Source organism: Cetorhinus maximus, chromosome 8 (genome assembly GCF_964194155.1).
Source record: "Cetorhinus maximus chromosome 8, sCetMax3.hap1.1, whole genome shotgun sequence".
In the NCBI taxonomy this organism is placed as follows: Eukaryota; Metazoa; Chordata; class Chondrichthyes; order Lamniformes; family Cetorhinidae; genus Cetorhinus; species Cetorhinus maximus.
Genome location: NC_135886.1, coordinates 68976368 through 68992782, shown reverse-complemented (window position 1 = coordinate 68992782; position 16415 = coordinate 68976368). Strand labels below are relative to the sequence as shown.

The 16415-nt window shown below is 45.9% G+C and overlaps 1 protein-coding gene across 13 annotated transcripts in view; it reads right to left on the bottom strand.

Moving 5' to 3' along the window:
• Nucleotides 1-16415, bottom strand: part of dlg3 (discs, large homolog 3 (Drosophila)) — a 693738-nt gene that overhangs the window by 53058 nt on the left and 624265 nt on the right. For all 13 annotated transcript variants that reach the window (XM_078547000.1, XM_078546998.1, XM_078547010.1 and 10 more), the window contains one exon: nt 4765-4840. In XM_078547000.1, the coding sequence (XP_078403126.1) occupies nt 4765-4840 (76 nt within the window). The remainder of the gene's footprint in view (nt 1-4764; nt 4841-16415) is intronic.

Genomic DNA, 16415 nt, shown 5'->3' with positions numbered 1-16415 from the left:
CTGATAGTGACTTAGATGCTTATTTGTCTATGAAGAGCAGGATTTATGGGTAATTTTAAGAGTTCACACTGGTAGCAGATAGTGTTACCAACTGGTAGCACATATCAGAAATTCCAATACACATCTAGTCAGAAAATTAGCATTGCACACGTTCAAATTGCCACGTATGCCTAAATGCGCTTATAGTAGGCAACTTGCCTGTCACCAGTGCAGAATTAAAATTACCCCAATAATATAGCCTTCATAGTGACAGATATAATATTTATATGGATCTGGTGAATTGACAAGGAAATCACGATACCAAGAAGTAGATATTCACCCGTTAACATTCACATCCCAAAGAAGAGTGGGCAGAGGTCAAGTTCTTTACAAATGTGTTAAAATTTATTGCATTGAGCCTATCCTTCACTGCGTTTGTGCAAAGATCCCCAACTGGGACAGCACTAACTCAATTTAGAGACTTCCCTCACATGTAATGTTAACTAATTAAAGCTGATATTTGAAGTTGACATCTACTGACGGATACATTTTCACCTTTGATTTTACAGTCATTGCATCACCAGGTTTACAAAATTTAAAGGGAAATGTTTGAAATGATAACATTATAGGAAAAAAGTAACAAATGAAATGAACCCAGACCAACCATGCATTTTAGCCATTGAGGTAACATTGTATTGGATGTGCTGGTACTTCCGAACACATTTAACTGAATCACTGTGAAGGTTAATTTCAATCTTTCCCTTTCTGCTTAGCCTGAATCACATTCTCCAACTCCCACTAAAACTACAATAGAAACTTCAGCCTTGGAAGACAGAGGAGGTTATTCAGTCTTTTTCTCCTCCCTTCATTAAATACTGCAGTAACAAGAGTACAACTGGGTTTGGAATGCTGGAACCTAACAAGCAGGAAACTTTAGGAAATCCAATGTACATCCCAAGTAGTAATGTTAACTATGAATTACCAGGTCTCGAAGAGCATGAGATGTCTCAGTCGTTTCTCCCAACCCCAGTGGTATACCCTGAAGAAGTACACCCTGCCCAGATAATACTAATGCAACTGAGGAGCTCACTCCCTTTACCTGAAAAGTTAATTCCCCTAGATAGCACTAATATGATCTGAGAACTACGATCCTAACCAGCACCCACCCCCAACACCCCCCAGATACTATCAATACCCCTGAGGAATAGAGCCATACCAACATCTAAGGAGTGCACCCCCCCCCCCCCCCCCCCGACCCCCTCCACCCCTCTGTCTCCCAACAGTACTAACATTCCCTGGATCCATCCACCCTGATACCCAACCAACAACCCCTTACGTGTACATCCTCCCATTAAAACTAAACTCTACTGAACAATATATGTCACAGAGAGTACTGGCAGCTCATGAAGTACCAAACCACTTCTCACCCCTCCTTTTATGGTCTTGACCAAATCCATCTCTGTAACCTCTTCTAGCCCTAGAATTTCTCCCCCTACTCCTCAGACCTGAGATAAACAAGAAATCCACTTTGGTGGGGCCTACTTTCCTTTGCTCTTCCAGTGAGAACGTTATGTTGAGCTGGTCTGGAGTGAAACAAAATCTTTACATTTTAAAATCAGAACATTCCGATATACCAAATGATAAACAAAATTGAAAATCATGAACATTAAATGACATGATCTGGTATCAGATGGATGGGAATGCGAAGGCAACAATAGTATTGGGATTGTAATTCTGCTCTTTTAAATGAACTTTCTTATTTGCAATAAGTATTATACAGATTAGAGTGACCCTACCACTATTATCAACAACTTGCATTTATGTACCGCCTCTAAATGTAGAAAAACATTCCAAGGCATTTCATAGGCTTCATCAGACAAAATGGGTGCTAAAATAAAAAAGGGTTGATCAAAAAAACTTGGTTAAACAGATAGGTTTTAAGCAAAGCCCAAAAGGAGGAGGGGAACAGGCATTTAGAGAGGAATTACTAAGAGTGGAACTAAGTCAGCTGACCCCTGGCCACCAGTGGAGCAATAGGAGGCAGGATGCACAAGAGGCCAGAACTGAGGGTATAGAGATTTCTGGAAGGATGCGGGGGTGAGGGAAGTGGGGTGAAATTCTAGGGCTGGAAGAGGTTACAAAGACAGATTGAGTCAAGATCATAAAGGACATAAATATATGAGGATATAAAATTTTAAATGTAAGGTTTTGAGGCTGGGAGACAGTACATCTGTCAGTAAATGCAGTGACTGCCTTTACACCACTTCCTGAGTGAAAACCCAACCTATTCTTTTGAAAACAGTCACAATAACCTAGGTTTGCTAAACCACACATACAGGTTTAGAATTAATGCAGTTGCTGCCACCCTATTAGCAGCCTGCTCTGTATATACACACAGCTGTTCCTTGCTAGCTATACATACGGACCTGAGAAATGAGGACTGAAACATTACACAGGACTAATTTTGCAATCCGTGCATGCCAGAACTGCCAGGAACTGGGTTTTCTGGATACAGTATTTCAAGCACAGCATATGAATACCATTTAAAATGCTGGTACCTTGCAGAGCATGATAAGGTGGAGGATGGCAAAATCATGTTAGTATGGAGAATAAAGGATAGCTGTTTAAGATTAAAAATGGGTGTGGCCACTTGCAATAAAATGGTTACATACATGGGGCAGGATTTTTCGGATGGTGGGTTTTCCCACCCCACCACCCAAAGAGTCAGTGGGGTGAGGGTTGGGTAGGGCAAGCAATAAATCATGTGAGGGTGCATATTTGGATCCAGAATGACTGCCAGGTCACAGCTGCAACCACTAGCTGCCACTTCGATATCCACCGGAGGGGTTGCCTTGCCAGGATCAAAGTCAGATAGCTGTAGCTTTTAAAAAAATAAAAATTACTTACCTCCATTTGCCCATGTTCACATTGGCAGCTCCTCCCTTGGCCAGTGGGGCTGCTGTTCTCAGAGTGCTGGAGGACCTACCATTGGGCCTTCAGCATCAGGAATCCACCTGCCGTCCTAATTGGACAGCAAGCCAGCTCCCTGGCCTATATTTGGCTGGAACATTGAAGATTGTATTGGGTGTGCCTAAAATATTCCTTGCCCTGTTAGGACTTGGAACTAGCCCCCACCATTTCCCGACCCCTAATTAAAAATCCAACCCTTAAAATCTGTGCACGAGTGTGAAGCTCAGTGGGTGAATAGAAGAGTACGGACGAATAAGTGATTGTGTCAGACAAAAATTTTCGTGAGTGGATTTGCATGAGAGAGAAAGTGACTGTGTGAATGTGAATAAATGTGAGCACCAACAGTTATAATCATCCATTTCACTGATACAGCACTCAAGATTTCTTGTATCATTGGCCTGAACAGCTCAACACCAATATATTGAAACAGCACATTTTCTTTTTTCACACCCGTATTTTCAATTTCAGTGACTGCACGTTGTTTAGTTACTTGTCTGGGTTCAAGGAAGTATCAGGTCTCAGGTTTATTAACAGATACCTAACCAGTTCAATCTTGTAATGGAGGTAAACTGCTACAGAATGATACAGCAACCCGTGTATTGAATCCAACTTGGGGAATTGTCAGTAGCATCGGGACACTTGCCTTTGTCAATTGAGGCATAGATTACAAAAGTAGGGAGATCATGTTGGAGTTGTATAGAACCTTGGTGAGGCCAAAGCTGGAGTACTGTGTGCAGTTCTGGTCGCCACATTATAGGGAGGATGTGATTGCACTGGAGGGGGTGCAGAGGAGATTCACCAGGATGTTACCTGGGATGAAATATTTAAGTTATGAAGAGAGGTTGGATAGACTTGGGTTGTTTTCATTGGAGCAGACTGAGGCGTGACCTGATCAAGGTGTACAAGATTATGAGGGGCATGGGCAGGGTGGATAGGGAGCAGCTGTTCCCCTTAGTTGAAGGGTCAGTCACAAGGGGACATAAGTTCAAGGTGAGCAGGAGGAAAAACTTTTTTACCCAGAGGGTGGTGACGGTCTGGAATGCACTGCCTGGGAGGGTGGTGGAGGCAGGTTGCCTCACATCCTTTAAAAAGTACCTGGATGAGCACTTGGTACGTCATAACATTCAAGGCTATGGGCCAAGTGCTGGTAAATGGGATTAGGTAGGTAGGTAGGTCAGGTGTTTCTCACTTGTCAGCGTAGACTCAGTGGGCCGAAGGGCCTCTTCTGCACTGTGAGCTTCTGTGATCGGGATAACTCAACACATGCAAGATACACTCAGGTACAGTTACTCCACTAAAACGGAAAATTAAGGCTTTTATATCTTTATTATGGTGGAACAGAGCAGTACAGGTTCTCAAACTGGACAGGGCTAGTTGATGCCATGCTCAATGCAGCGTCACTGACCGGGGGGGGTGGGGGGGGGTGGGTTTAGACGCTAGGTCACCCAACAGTGAGAGGCTCTTTTAACCGCACCTGTTACTACTTTAACTTCTACTCATTGCATCCTGTAATATTCAATATGTCACATTAAGATCCCTTCTTACGTATAAAATTTAAGATAAAATAAGTAGAGTTTTCAAGATCATATAGGATCTCTCTCTCCTGGCACCCTGATCACAATCAATAGCCTCTGGTCACTGTTTGATGCTACTGCACCAAACAGAATAACAGTAATGGTGACAGGAGAAGAGTGGATGATGAGCTCGCAATCTTGCAGGCTATGAGTAGGGAGAAGAGGACCACAGAGGAAGAGATGAGGTTCAACAATCTTGCTATTGTTAGTTATTTCCCAGCAGTTTCTTTTCCAAACTTACCCCTTTCATTTCAATGACTCCAGGCCTGGCATGGAATTTTACAGTTTTTAATCTTGCCCGCTCTTTCTTCTCAACTCTGAAAAATTAAAACACAATAAAAAATGTTATAAACCAGTAACTAGAATCTGACTGGACATGATCCCTTAAGCCAAGGGCCACTCCGTATACAGTATTTTGAGACTGTACAGAAAGATATACAAGCAGAGTGGGTAGTCTTTGCAACATGTGATATTTGCCCATTTAGTACTCCTGCCATTACATACCATTCTATCCTGCCTAACAAGAGATTGAACCGAAAAGGAAAGCAATATCCCACTTTGTAATGTGGTTTGCTGCAATGGCAGCCCTTTTAAGGCAGCCCAAAATCACATCTAAGAATTTGCAATTAAACCCCCCCGCCCCCCCACCGCCTCATGACATTGTTTGTAACTTCTACCACTGGCCTCAAGAGTCAATTTAGCACAGTTAGTAATGCAGTTATCTACATCATTACATTTGGATTCAAGCCTCATGCAAGAAATTAAGCATGTAATCTCGGGAAGAATTATCTAGGCTGACACAACAGTGCAGTATTAAGATCGTGCTACATTGTTGGAGATGAAATATTAAACTATGATGCTGTCTGCCTGTTCAGGTGGATGTTAAGGATCTCATACCACCATTAAATGAGGAGCACGGAGTTCATTTTCTGCAACCAACACCAGCTATACCTAATAAACTAGACATACATCTCATTCCTGGGACCTAACGCTTGACAAAATGGTTAGCATATTTGTCTACATGACAGTAGTTGGAGTGCTGATGCTACTGCACCAACTACTGTCATGTAGACAAATATGATAACCATCTTGTCAATAGTTAGATCCCAGGAATGAGATGTATGTGTAGCGTAACTTAGCATAGAAGGAAACTAACTGATAGCCTTCCCACTCAGTAAGGTAACACTTAACTTTTCTTAATAAACATAAAGCACTCCCACTACTCTGTCCTTCCTAAAGCTCACACAAAATAGTATAAAATGGCAACAAATAATTAAGACCTGAAAAGTATAAGTTGAAATAAGAAAGGAAGATAGAGATAAAGGGCAGGATTTTCCACTTGGCTTGCGGTGCACAACCAACATGCTTGAGCATGAAATAGCGTGCGATGACATTAGGTGAGCGTCCCAACGTCATTGCACACTCGTGCGATGTTTCAGTCGGCGGGCGCGTGCTAGAGTCGGCAGCGCACCCGCCGACAATTAAGAGGCCTATTAAGGCCATTAATCAATGAATTAATCTGTATTTTTTTGCTGCCCGTCCAACATCACGGTTGGAGGACGGGCGAATCAGCCAGGCAGCCTTTGGATTTTTTGAGGGAACCTCATCCACAGGTGGGATGAGGTTTCTGTAATTAAATAAAACAACAATAAAAATTTTTGGGTAAGAATTTTTCAAATCTACGTGATAAGGTGAGTGAGTCCGCTGTGTGGAAATTTTTACCAGAATTTTAAAAACTTTATTCATTGGTTTAAAATGCTTCAGCTCCCTGAGGCAGCTCTCTGCCTTCAGGGAGCTTTCATTGTGTGCTCCCTTGCGCCTGCACTGACTTTAGCACTCGCCCCCCTCCCCGCTCCTGTCCCCACCCTAGCAGCGCTGAACTTTTAAGCGCGCCTTTCAGGCTGGCTGGTGGTTAATTGGCCAGCCAGCGTGAAATCGCACTCGGGGACCGATCGCGCACGGTGGACCGTTTCCCACCGCTCATGGGCCTGCCCAACGGCCTGAAAATCCTGTCCCAGGAAAATGAGGAACACAGGAACTTAAAGCATAAGCCTACAACAATCTAACTAGAAAAGTGATGTCAGAAAAAAAAATTACCACACATTTCGGAAATATTTCCAAGCTCCTCACATTTTTTTTTATTATTCATTTACGGAATGTGGGCGTCGCTGGCTAGGCCAGCATTTATTGTCCATCCCTAATTGCCCTTGAGAAGGTGGTGGTGAGTTGCCTTCTCGAACCATTGCAGTCCCTCTGGTGTAGGTACACCCACAGTGCTGTTAGGGAGGAACTTCCAGGATTTTGACCTAACAACAGTAAAGGAACAGCAAAATATTTCCAAGTCAGGATGGTGAGTGGCTTGGAGGGGAACTTCCAGGTGGCGCTGTTCCCATCTATCTGCTGCCCTTGTCCTTCTAAATGGCAGCAGTCGTGGGTTCGGAAGTTGCTGCCTAAGGAGCCTTGGTGAGTTTGTGCAGTGCATCTTGTGGTACACAAGATGGTACACACTGCTGCCACCCCTCGGGAACAGACTGCAAACTAATGAGCATTTCAGTGGACTACAGAACAGTTGGACGACTGGGCACATTATACAATCTCCTTACTAAAGCTGGTCATGGAGCAGTCACTGGTGGAGGCATTCACAACCCTTTGCAATGTTATTATTCAGGTTTGGACCAGCCTCCCCCATGGTTAAAACTAACAGCGCAGCCTTGCAGTGCAGGTTAGGAGAGTGCCTGTGCCTGAGCTGAGAGCACAGCATGCACTACATGGGCGAAGTTGTCGCCAATCGGTCAGGTGGAGGTGGTGGGTCTCAGGCAGCCATGCCACGCACTAAACTCTGGCCATCCAAGTGGTGATCAGCACTCTCCGCGATGCATTAAGGGGCCTTCAGACCTAACCAAGGGAGATTCTTAGAACACCCATGCTAACCTAAGCATCTCCCTCTTTCATCCTCCAGGAGGAGTACATCAGGAGCATCGAGCCTGGTGACCTAGCTGTATGCTTCATGGTGTACAGAGAGCAGAGGCAAAGGAGAAGAGAGCAGCAGAGGCCCCTGGCTGCCCAGAGGGAGAAGCAACACTCTTGGGAAGTAGGGATGGCTGGGGTACCTTTGCACGGCGCTGAAAAGCCACAGCGCGCCGTCGCTATTCGGCGCCTAGCTAGACCCAGAGTCTACAGACGCCGCCTTTCATTCGTGCGAATGACCGAGAACCAGTGTTGCCAAAGACTGCGCGTGTCCAGGGAACTGGTCGGTCACATCTGCCAGCTGCTGCAGGATTTGGCACCATAGGAGCCATGGCAGGCATCCACTGCCTGTGGCTGTGAAAGTGACCGCAGCACTCAATTTTTACATCAGTGGCTCCTTACAGGGCTCCACAGGTGACTTCTGTGGGATATCGCAAGTCTCCACCCACAAATGCATCCATGAGGACATGGATACCATCTTCGTGAAGGCACACAACTTTGTGCATTTCACCTGGGACCAGGAAAGCCAAGGTGCAAGAGCACCAGGATTTGCCCAGATCTCAGGTTTCCCACAGGTGCAGGGTGCCATTGACTGCACTCATGTGGCACACAGATCTCCGTCGCAACAAGTGGTCAACTATGTCAACCGCAAGGGCTTCCAGTCGCTGAATGTTTAGCTGGTGAACATTCTGTCGGTCTCCGATCCCTGATGCCTTCCAAGGTCAATAGAGGCTGAAGGGTTGGCTCCTCGGGGACAAGGGTTACCCACAGAGGATGTGGCTGATAACACTCTGCAGCGGCCTCAGGCGGCAGCAGAGCTAAAGTATAATGAGGCTCATGCCGCAACTCACACCTTGGTGGCAAACCATCAGGATGCTGAAAAGGAGGTTCCGGTGCCTGGACCTGTCTGGTGGAGCCCTGCAATATAGTCCACAGAGGGTGTCACACAACATCGTCATTGCCTGCTACAGCCCTTACAACCTGGCATTGCAATGGGGAGAGGAGCTGGCTGAGGAGGAAATGGAAGAGCTGGTGGTCTCCTCTGATTTTGAGGATGTTGATGGGGATGAGGGTGAGTAGGTCTTCGAAGGCAACAATGATGGCAATGAGAGGCCATCACACTGGCCACACGAGGCAGGTGCACTCGGGAGACCCTCAAAGTTGCTAGATTTGTGGAGGATAGTGACAACATACGGTGAGGAAACACTATAAATCCTCACATTGCATTTGTGAATGTTTGACTCCAGTTTGGCTGGTGGCAGCGCACATTCCCTCTGTAATAAGGTTCCTGTCATGAAGATGCAGTGGAGGCCCTAATAGTCGCTCAATTCCAGGAGGATGATGATAGCATGCAGCGAGGACACTTCATAGATCTTCACATCGCCTCTGTGAATGTCTGACTCCTGATCGGCTGAGGGCAGCTCTCTTGCACTCTGTGATCAGGGTCACATCATGGAGACGTAGCTGTGAAATTTTAAATACACCTGATCCTTTGTCAGCCTTCAGCACCTGACCCCTTCAGGAGCACAGCGTCATTGGTCACAGATGCTGATGAGATGGGGGCCAGCCCCACCTTAAAGGTGCTGAGAGCACACAAAGCAAATGACGGAACTTTGTGATGCCATCCCACGACATTCTGGCAGCAATGACAAGCATCATCAAGATGTAGATATCAGTAATGTGTCCAATGAGTGTGAAGCTGGACCATCACTGTGGTCTGAAAGGGGAAGAGGCCCTGGACTGAGACATCTGCTTGTATCTTGTGCAGGAACCAAGGTTTCATATCCGAGTGACACAAACACTGCTCATCAGAACAAGGAACCATAGGCAGATACACATTCTTGGAGGTTTATTTACAAAAGTGAATATTATGTACAAGTGATTAACACCCGTGCCCAGGCTGTGTAACTACATCTTCTTAACCTTCCTAACCCTGCCGCTACGTTTTGGTACTCCCCAGACATCCACAGCAGAGGTGGAGGCAGCCTGCTGACTGAAACGCCCTGTCTGTGATGACCTTGGCGGGGGTCTCCTGGAGGGCTGAAAAGTGCAGGGGCCCAGCCTGCTTTCAAGGTCCTGCTGTGTGGCAGTGGCACCCTCCTCAGCCTGCGGAGCTGGAGCTGCTGGTGTCACAGGGAGAGTGGGTGTAAATGGGCTGGACACTCCTGGAGTGACCTGGGTGGAGGTCCCGGGGTCTGCACCTAGTGATGCTCCTCCCTATGGATCCACCAGGGCCCCTGGCTGACTCCTTGAGGAGAAAGGTTAGCTGGCATGAGATCGAGCTGCCCCACACTCCTCTCGTGTACACACTGTTGGAGGCTAAAAATGACATCAGCGATGGAGTTCAGCACACGCAGCAGTGCAGGACTGATGCCCTAGACCAAGGTCCAGCAGCCACCATCCTACCAGTGTTGACCTCGGTGCGTTGGTATGCTGGCGCTACCACCTCAGCCTGACGGACGGATTCCTCCATCGTGCCTTGCAATCTGAGGAGTGCAGTGGACATCCCTTCCTGATGCTCCCGAGCTTGCCTTTGCAGCTCCAGCAACTGAGACATGACCAAGTCCAGAGGCTCATCATCTGACTCGGACTCAGCAGATTTCTGGTCACGGGCAGTCCTCTGAGTGCCAGAGACCTGGGAAGTCCCTGATGACGTCTGCTATGGATCAGACAGTGCTCTGTGCTAACCTGATTGTGATCCCAAGGCTACTCCAAAACTAAGTCCCACCCATGTGTGTCTCTGCACTGATGGAGGGTGTGAATGAGCACTGTGACGGGTCTTCAATAAAGTTGCCTTCGGATTCCTCTTTAGAGGTTTCTTCGGGGCTTGACTGTTAGCCTTGGGTGATGGACTCCGTCTGCTCTTTCCCAGGTGTGCCTATGAAGGCAAGGAGAGATAATTACTGCATGGCAGGGGACTGCGGAACAAGAGACATCATTGACAGCCTGGTTGCCTGGTGGATGTTGCACTGCTGGATCCTCACTTGATAGAGCACCGCTGACATCACCGTCAGCACAGGAATGGTCTGGGTGGCTCTATTTTCAAAGTCTGTGAGGACCTTGATTTCAGACGTTCCTCCACTAGTCTGCAACCTCTCCCTGCTGTTGTGTGCTAGCTTGTCCTGCATGAATACAGATGGAGAGTGTAAGCAGGATGCCTGCCGGGCCAGATGATAAGTATGTCTGGCATGTGTGGTTGGTGAGTGTTGCCATGGACGGGATGAGGACAATGAAGGTGTGTGTGAGAGAGTGAATGGTGATGTCCCTCGAGCTGGCAGTGAGTGAGATCCCTGTGAATGCGTGATGGTTTGTGAGTGTGTAAGTTTCGAGTATGATGTGAAGAGTGACTTACCCTGGCGGAACGGAGATCATCATTCATCTTTTTCGGCACTGGGTGGCTGTCCTCTTTTATAGGGCGTTGGTGCTGACTACCACTGCCACCACTTCCAATGCTGGATTAGTGATGTTGCTGCCCCTTCTGCGGCCAGAACGAGAGTAGAGGACATCACGGTGAGCCTACACTATGTCCAAAAGGCGCTCAAGGGATGCGTCATTAAACCAGGGGGCTGCAGTCTTCTTACCTTTCGGGGCCATGTCTTCTTTGCAGCAGTCCTTGTCTGGAAGCACTGAGAGGTATTCACAAGGCTGCACTTTAAATATGGCGCCCTGCATGATGAAGCGGCGAGGGTGATGGCGTGGCGGGCAAATGAGAGCCCGCCTGCCATTGAAACGGCACATTTACCAGGAACGCATTATGAACGAAGCAGGATTGGAATGATACAGTATGAAAAATTGCCATGCGGCCGGCAGGTAAAACGTCCTTTTTCCCACCCGCTACCACACTTAGTGCAAATCTTGGACAATTCTGCCCAATGACTATCTGGTGACAATCAGAAGTCTTTCGTCAATAGCTAGGTCCAAAGATCAGCAATGAAGGTATGTGCAGTTCATTAGTTTTAGATTGTGTTGGTTGCAAAAAACAAATTCAATGCTTTTCATTTAACAGTGGCATAAGGTCTTCAAGATCCACCTCAATAGGCAGACAGTACTTTAGTTTTCACATTTCATCTCCAACAATATAGCACACCTTAATATTGCATTATAGTGTCAGCCTTGACACTATCTTCCTCAGCCTAGATTATGTGCTTAATTTCTGGCATGAGGCTTGAATCCACAATCTAGTGATGCAGATGACACCATTACTAACTGAGCTAAGCTGACCCTTGAGGCCTAATTTTCAGAGTAAAAATTTTTGATGGGGTGCTTTCTCAGGTTGGTTGAATGCAGATTAATCTTTAAAGTTAATATCAGTACTCTCCCACCAAATATCAAAACACCGTTTTCCATGACTGTTGCACCACGAGTGTTCAAAGGAAAGGCTTATAATTTTATAAATTTGATAAAGTGCCATATCAAAGGTTATTGCAGAAAATAAAAGCCCATGGTATAGGGGGTAACATACTGGCATGGATAGATGATTGACTGGCTAACAGGAAGCAGAGAGTAGGCATAAATGTAACGAGTGGTGTGCCACAAGGATCAGTGCTGGGACCTCAACGGTTTACAATTTAAATAAATGACTTGGATGAAGGGATTGAAGGGATGGTTGCCATATTTGCTGAAGACACAAAGATAGGTACAAAAGTAAGTTGTGAGGAGGACTTAAGGAGACTACAAAAAGATATAGATAGGCTAAGTGAGTGGGCAATGATCTGATAAATGGAGTATAATGAGTGAATATGTGATATTGTCCATTTTGGCAGGAAGAATAAAAGAGAAGCATGTTACCTAAATGGTGAGATTGCAGAGCTCTGAGGTGCAGGGAGATCTGGATGTCCTAGCGCATGAATCACAAAAAGGCTAATATGCAAGTACAGCAAGTAATTAGGAGAGCTATTAGAATGTTATCATTTATTGCGAGGGGAATTGAATACAAAAGTAGGGAGGCTATGCTTCAGTTGCACAGAGCACTAGTGAGACCACATTTGGGTACTGTGTACAGTATTGGTCACCTTATTTAAGGACAGATGTAAATGTGTTGGAAGCAGTTCAGAGAAGGTTTACCAGACTAGTACCTGGAATGGGTGGGTTGTCTTATGAGAAAGGGTTGAAAAGGCTAGGCTTGTATCTGCTAGAGTTTAGAAGAGTTAACAGGCGACTTGATTGAAACATATAAGATCCTGAGGGATATTGATAGGGTGGATGTGGAGAGGATGTTTCCTCTTGCAGAAAAATCTAGAACTAGGGGTCACTCTTTAAAGATAAGGGGTCGTCCATTTAAAACAGAGATGAGGTGAATTTTTTGCACTCAGAGGGTCGCGAGTCTTTGGAACTCTCTTCCTGAAAAGATGGTGGAAACAGAGTCTTTGAATATTTTTAAGGCAGAGGTGGATAGATTCTTGGTAAGCAAGGGGGCGATAGGTTATCGGGGGTAGGTGGGATGTAGTTTTCAGGTTACTATCAGATCAGCCATGATCTTATTAAATGTTGGAGTTTTTCCAGCATTTTCTGTTTTTATTAACATGTAGGGTCCTATTCTGAGTAGTCCCCCTTCCTGTTTACAGGTACATTAGGGTTAACGTATGGAGTCCGTTAACTTTATGGGTTTCATCTAAAATGCCCTATACTTTTGGAAAACTTGCCAGGTAATTAAAAGGTTCTCTGCCCTCTCCAATTATTGTCTCCTTTCCAATAGGAATGTTAGAAGTTCCTTGCCTAGCAAACGTTTGTCAGTCATTTGCTCTACACAGGTATAAACCATAGACTAGCTTATCTCATTAATGTCTCCAGTTGTGGCCTGGAAAGAAAATGTTGCATAAAAGTCAAATGTTGTGACTTTTACAACTATGGAAGGACCCTTAAGGTTGTTGCTAAGTCAATTTGCAGCAGTTGGCTTAGTTCTGTCACTGTGTCTGCAAAGACAGCTCTCTTCTGTAGAAATTTCATGGCCTAAAAAGACAGGGGCTTCAATATTGATAAGTGTAAATATACTACAAACTTTAAGATTTTTCCTGCTTGTGAGCTGTTCTTCATCCAATTAACGTAACTCAATGGAAACAGCCAAAGAGATTCCTATGCTCACAACTTTGTTAGATGCAACCTGTAGTTCATCAGCAATTGGGTCTGCGGCAGGTGGTGGGGGAACCAACAAGAGGGAAAAACATATATGACCTCATCCTCATCAACCTGCCTGCCACAGATGCATCTGTCCATGACTATCGGTAGGAGTAACCACCATACAGTCATTGCGGAGACGAATTCCTGCCTTCACACTGAGGACACCCTCCATCGTGCTACCCTACCACCATGCTAAATGGGATAGATTTTGAACAGATTTAGCAACTCAAGTCTGTGCATCCATGAGGCACTGTGGGCCATCAGCAGCAGCAGAATTGTACTCGAACACAATCTGTAGCCTCATGGCCCAGCAGACACCCCACTCTATCATTACCATTAAGCCAGGGGATCAACCCTGGTTCAATAGAGAGTGCAGGAGGGCATGCCAAGAGCAACACCAGGCATACCTTAAAATGAGGTGGCAACCCAGTGAAGCTATAACACAGAACTACTTGCATGCCAACCAGCATGAGCAACAAGTGATAGACAGGGCTAAGCGATCCTTACTGCACCCCTAGCCAAGCTGTTCCAGTACAGCTAGCAATAACCTGCACGCTGATGCTCAGTTTTGGTTCCGCCAGGGCCACTAAGCTCTCGACCTCATTTCAGCCTTGGTTCAAACATGGACAAAAGAGTTAAACTCCCGAGATGAGGTGAGAGTGACTGCCCTTGACATCAAGGCCACCATTTGACAGAGTGTGGCATCAAGGAGCCCAAGCAAAACTGGAGTCAATGGGAATCAGGGGGAAAGTCTCCGCTGGTTGGAGTCATACATAGCACAAAGGAAGATGGTTGTGGTTGCTGGAGGTCAGCCATCTCAGCTCCAGGACATCACTGCAGGAGTTCCTCAGCGTAGGCCCAACCATCTTCAGCTGCTCAATCAATGACCTTCCTTCCATCATAGGGTCAAGTGGGGAATGTTTGCTGATGATTGCACGATGCTCAGCACTATTAGCGACTCCTCAGATACTGAAGCAGCCCATGTACAAATGCAGCAAGACCTGGACAATATCCAGGCTTGGGCTGACAAGTGGCAAGTAACATTCACGCCACACAAGCGTCAGGCAATGACCATCTCCAACAAGAGAGAATCTAACTGTCACCCCTTGATGTTCAATGGCATTACCATTATTAAATCCCCTACTATCAACATCCTTGGGGTTACCATTGACCAGAAACTGAACTGGACCAGTCATATAAATACGGTGGCTACAAGAGCAGGTCAGAAGCTTGGAATCCTGCGATGAGTAATCCACCTCCTGAGTCCCCAAAGCCTGTCCACCACCTACAAGGCACAAGTCAGGAGTGTGATAAAATACTCCCCACTTGCCTAGATGAGTGCAGCTCCCACAACACTCATGAAGCTTCATACCATCCAGGTCAAAGCAGCCCGCTTGATTGGCACCACATCCACAAACATTCACTCCCTCTACCACCGACGCACAGCAGCAGCAGTGTGTACCATCTACAAGATGCACTGCAGGAATTCACCAAGGCTCCTTCAACAGTACCTTCCAAACCCACGACTACTACCATCTAGAAGGACATGGGCAGCAGATAGATGGGAACACCACCACCTGGAAGTTCCCCTCCAAGTCACTTACCATCCTGACTTGGAAATATAGTGCCGTTCCTTCACTGTCGCTGGGTCAAAATCCTGGAACTCCCTTCCCAACAGCACTGTGGGTGTACCTACACCACATGAACAGCAGCGGTTCAAGAAGGCAGCTCACCACCAACTTCTCAAGGGCAACTAGGGATGGGCAATAAATGCTGGCCCAGCCAGCGAAGCCCACATTCCATGAATGAATTTTTTAAAAATTAACAATGTTCCACAACAATAATGCATAAGTATAAATCCACAGAGGAAAAAGTATTCATAAAGAGTTCAATGCAGAAGCAGATAAGCATATAAAAAATACATTATACACTACCTGAAACTGCAATAGCTGTGCTTTAATAATTAGGCCAAAACCAGTTATGCCAATTGAGCAGAACTGTGTTTATTTTATATGACGAGATGTGTACTGGTCATGGAGCCTCAGCCAAAGCTGTGAAATTTAGTGTGGAACTTAAGTTGAATAATTTTCCTATTTAAAATCGATTATACTTGCCTGAGGTGCTTTTTCCTTGCTACCCTACAAATCTTGACTCTGGCAATTTGGTATACAGGGCAGTGCACCAGATTTTACACCCTACACATGTCACCAGGGAGGCTCTGCCAGTAATGGCTCAGTTGATGGCACTCTCACCTGAGCCATAAGGCCCTGGACTCAAGTCTCATTCCAAGCCTCAAGTACAAAAACCAAGGCTGACACTCCATTGCAGTACTGAGGGACTGCTGCACTGTTGGAGGTGCCATCTTTGGATGAGACACTAAACCGAGGCCCCATCTGCCTGTTCAAGTGGGTGTAAAAGATTTCATAAAAGGGCAGGCAAGTTATCCCTGGTGTCCTTGGGTAATAGTGAAATTTACAATACAAAAGGAGGCCATTCGGCCCATCGAGTCCAGGACATCTCCCCAATGAGCAACCCAGTTAGTCCCACACCCCAACTCGGTCCCCATTGCCCTACAAATTTATTTCCTTCAAATGTCCATTCAATTTCCTTTCGAAATTGTTGATTGTTTCCGCATCCACCACCCTCGTGGCAGCGAGTTCCTGGTCATTACCATTTGCTGGGGAAAAAAGTTCCTCCTCTCATTTCCCTTCACCTTTTTCCTCAAATCTTAAATTTGCTTCCCCTAGTCTTTTTACAATCTGTTAATGGGACGACTTTTTCCTTGTCTACCTTATCTAAGCCTATCAT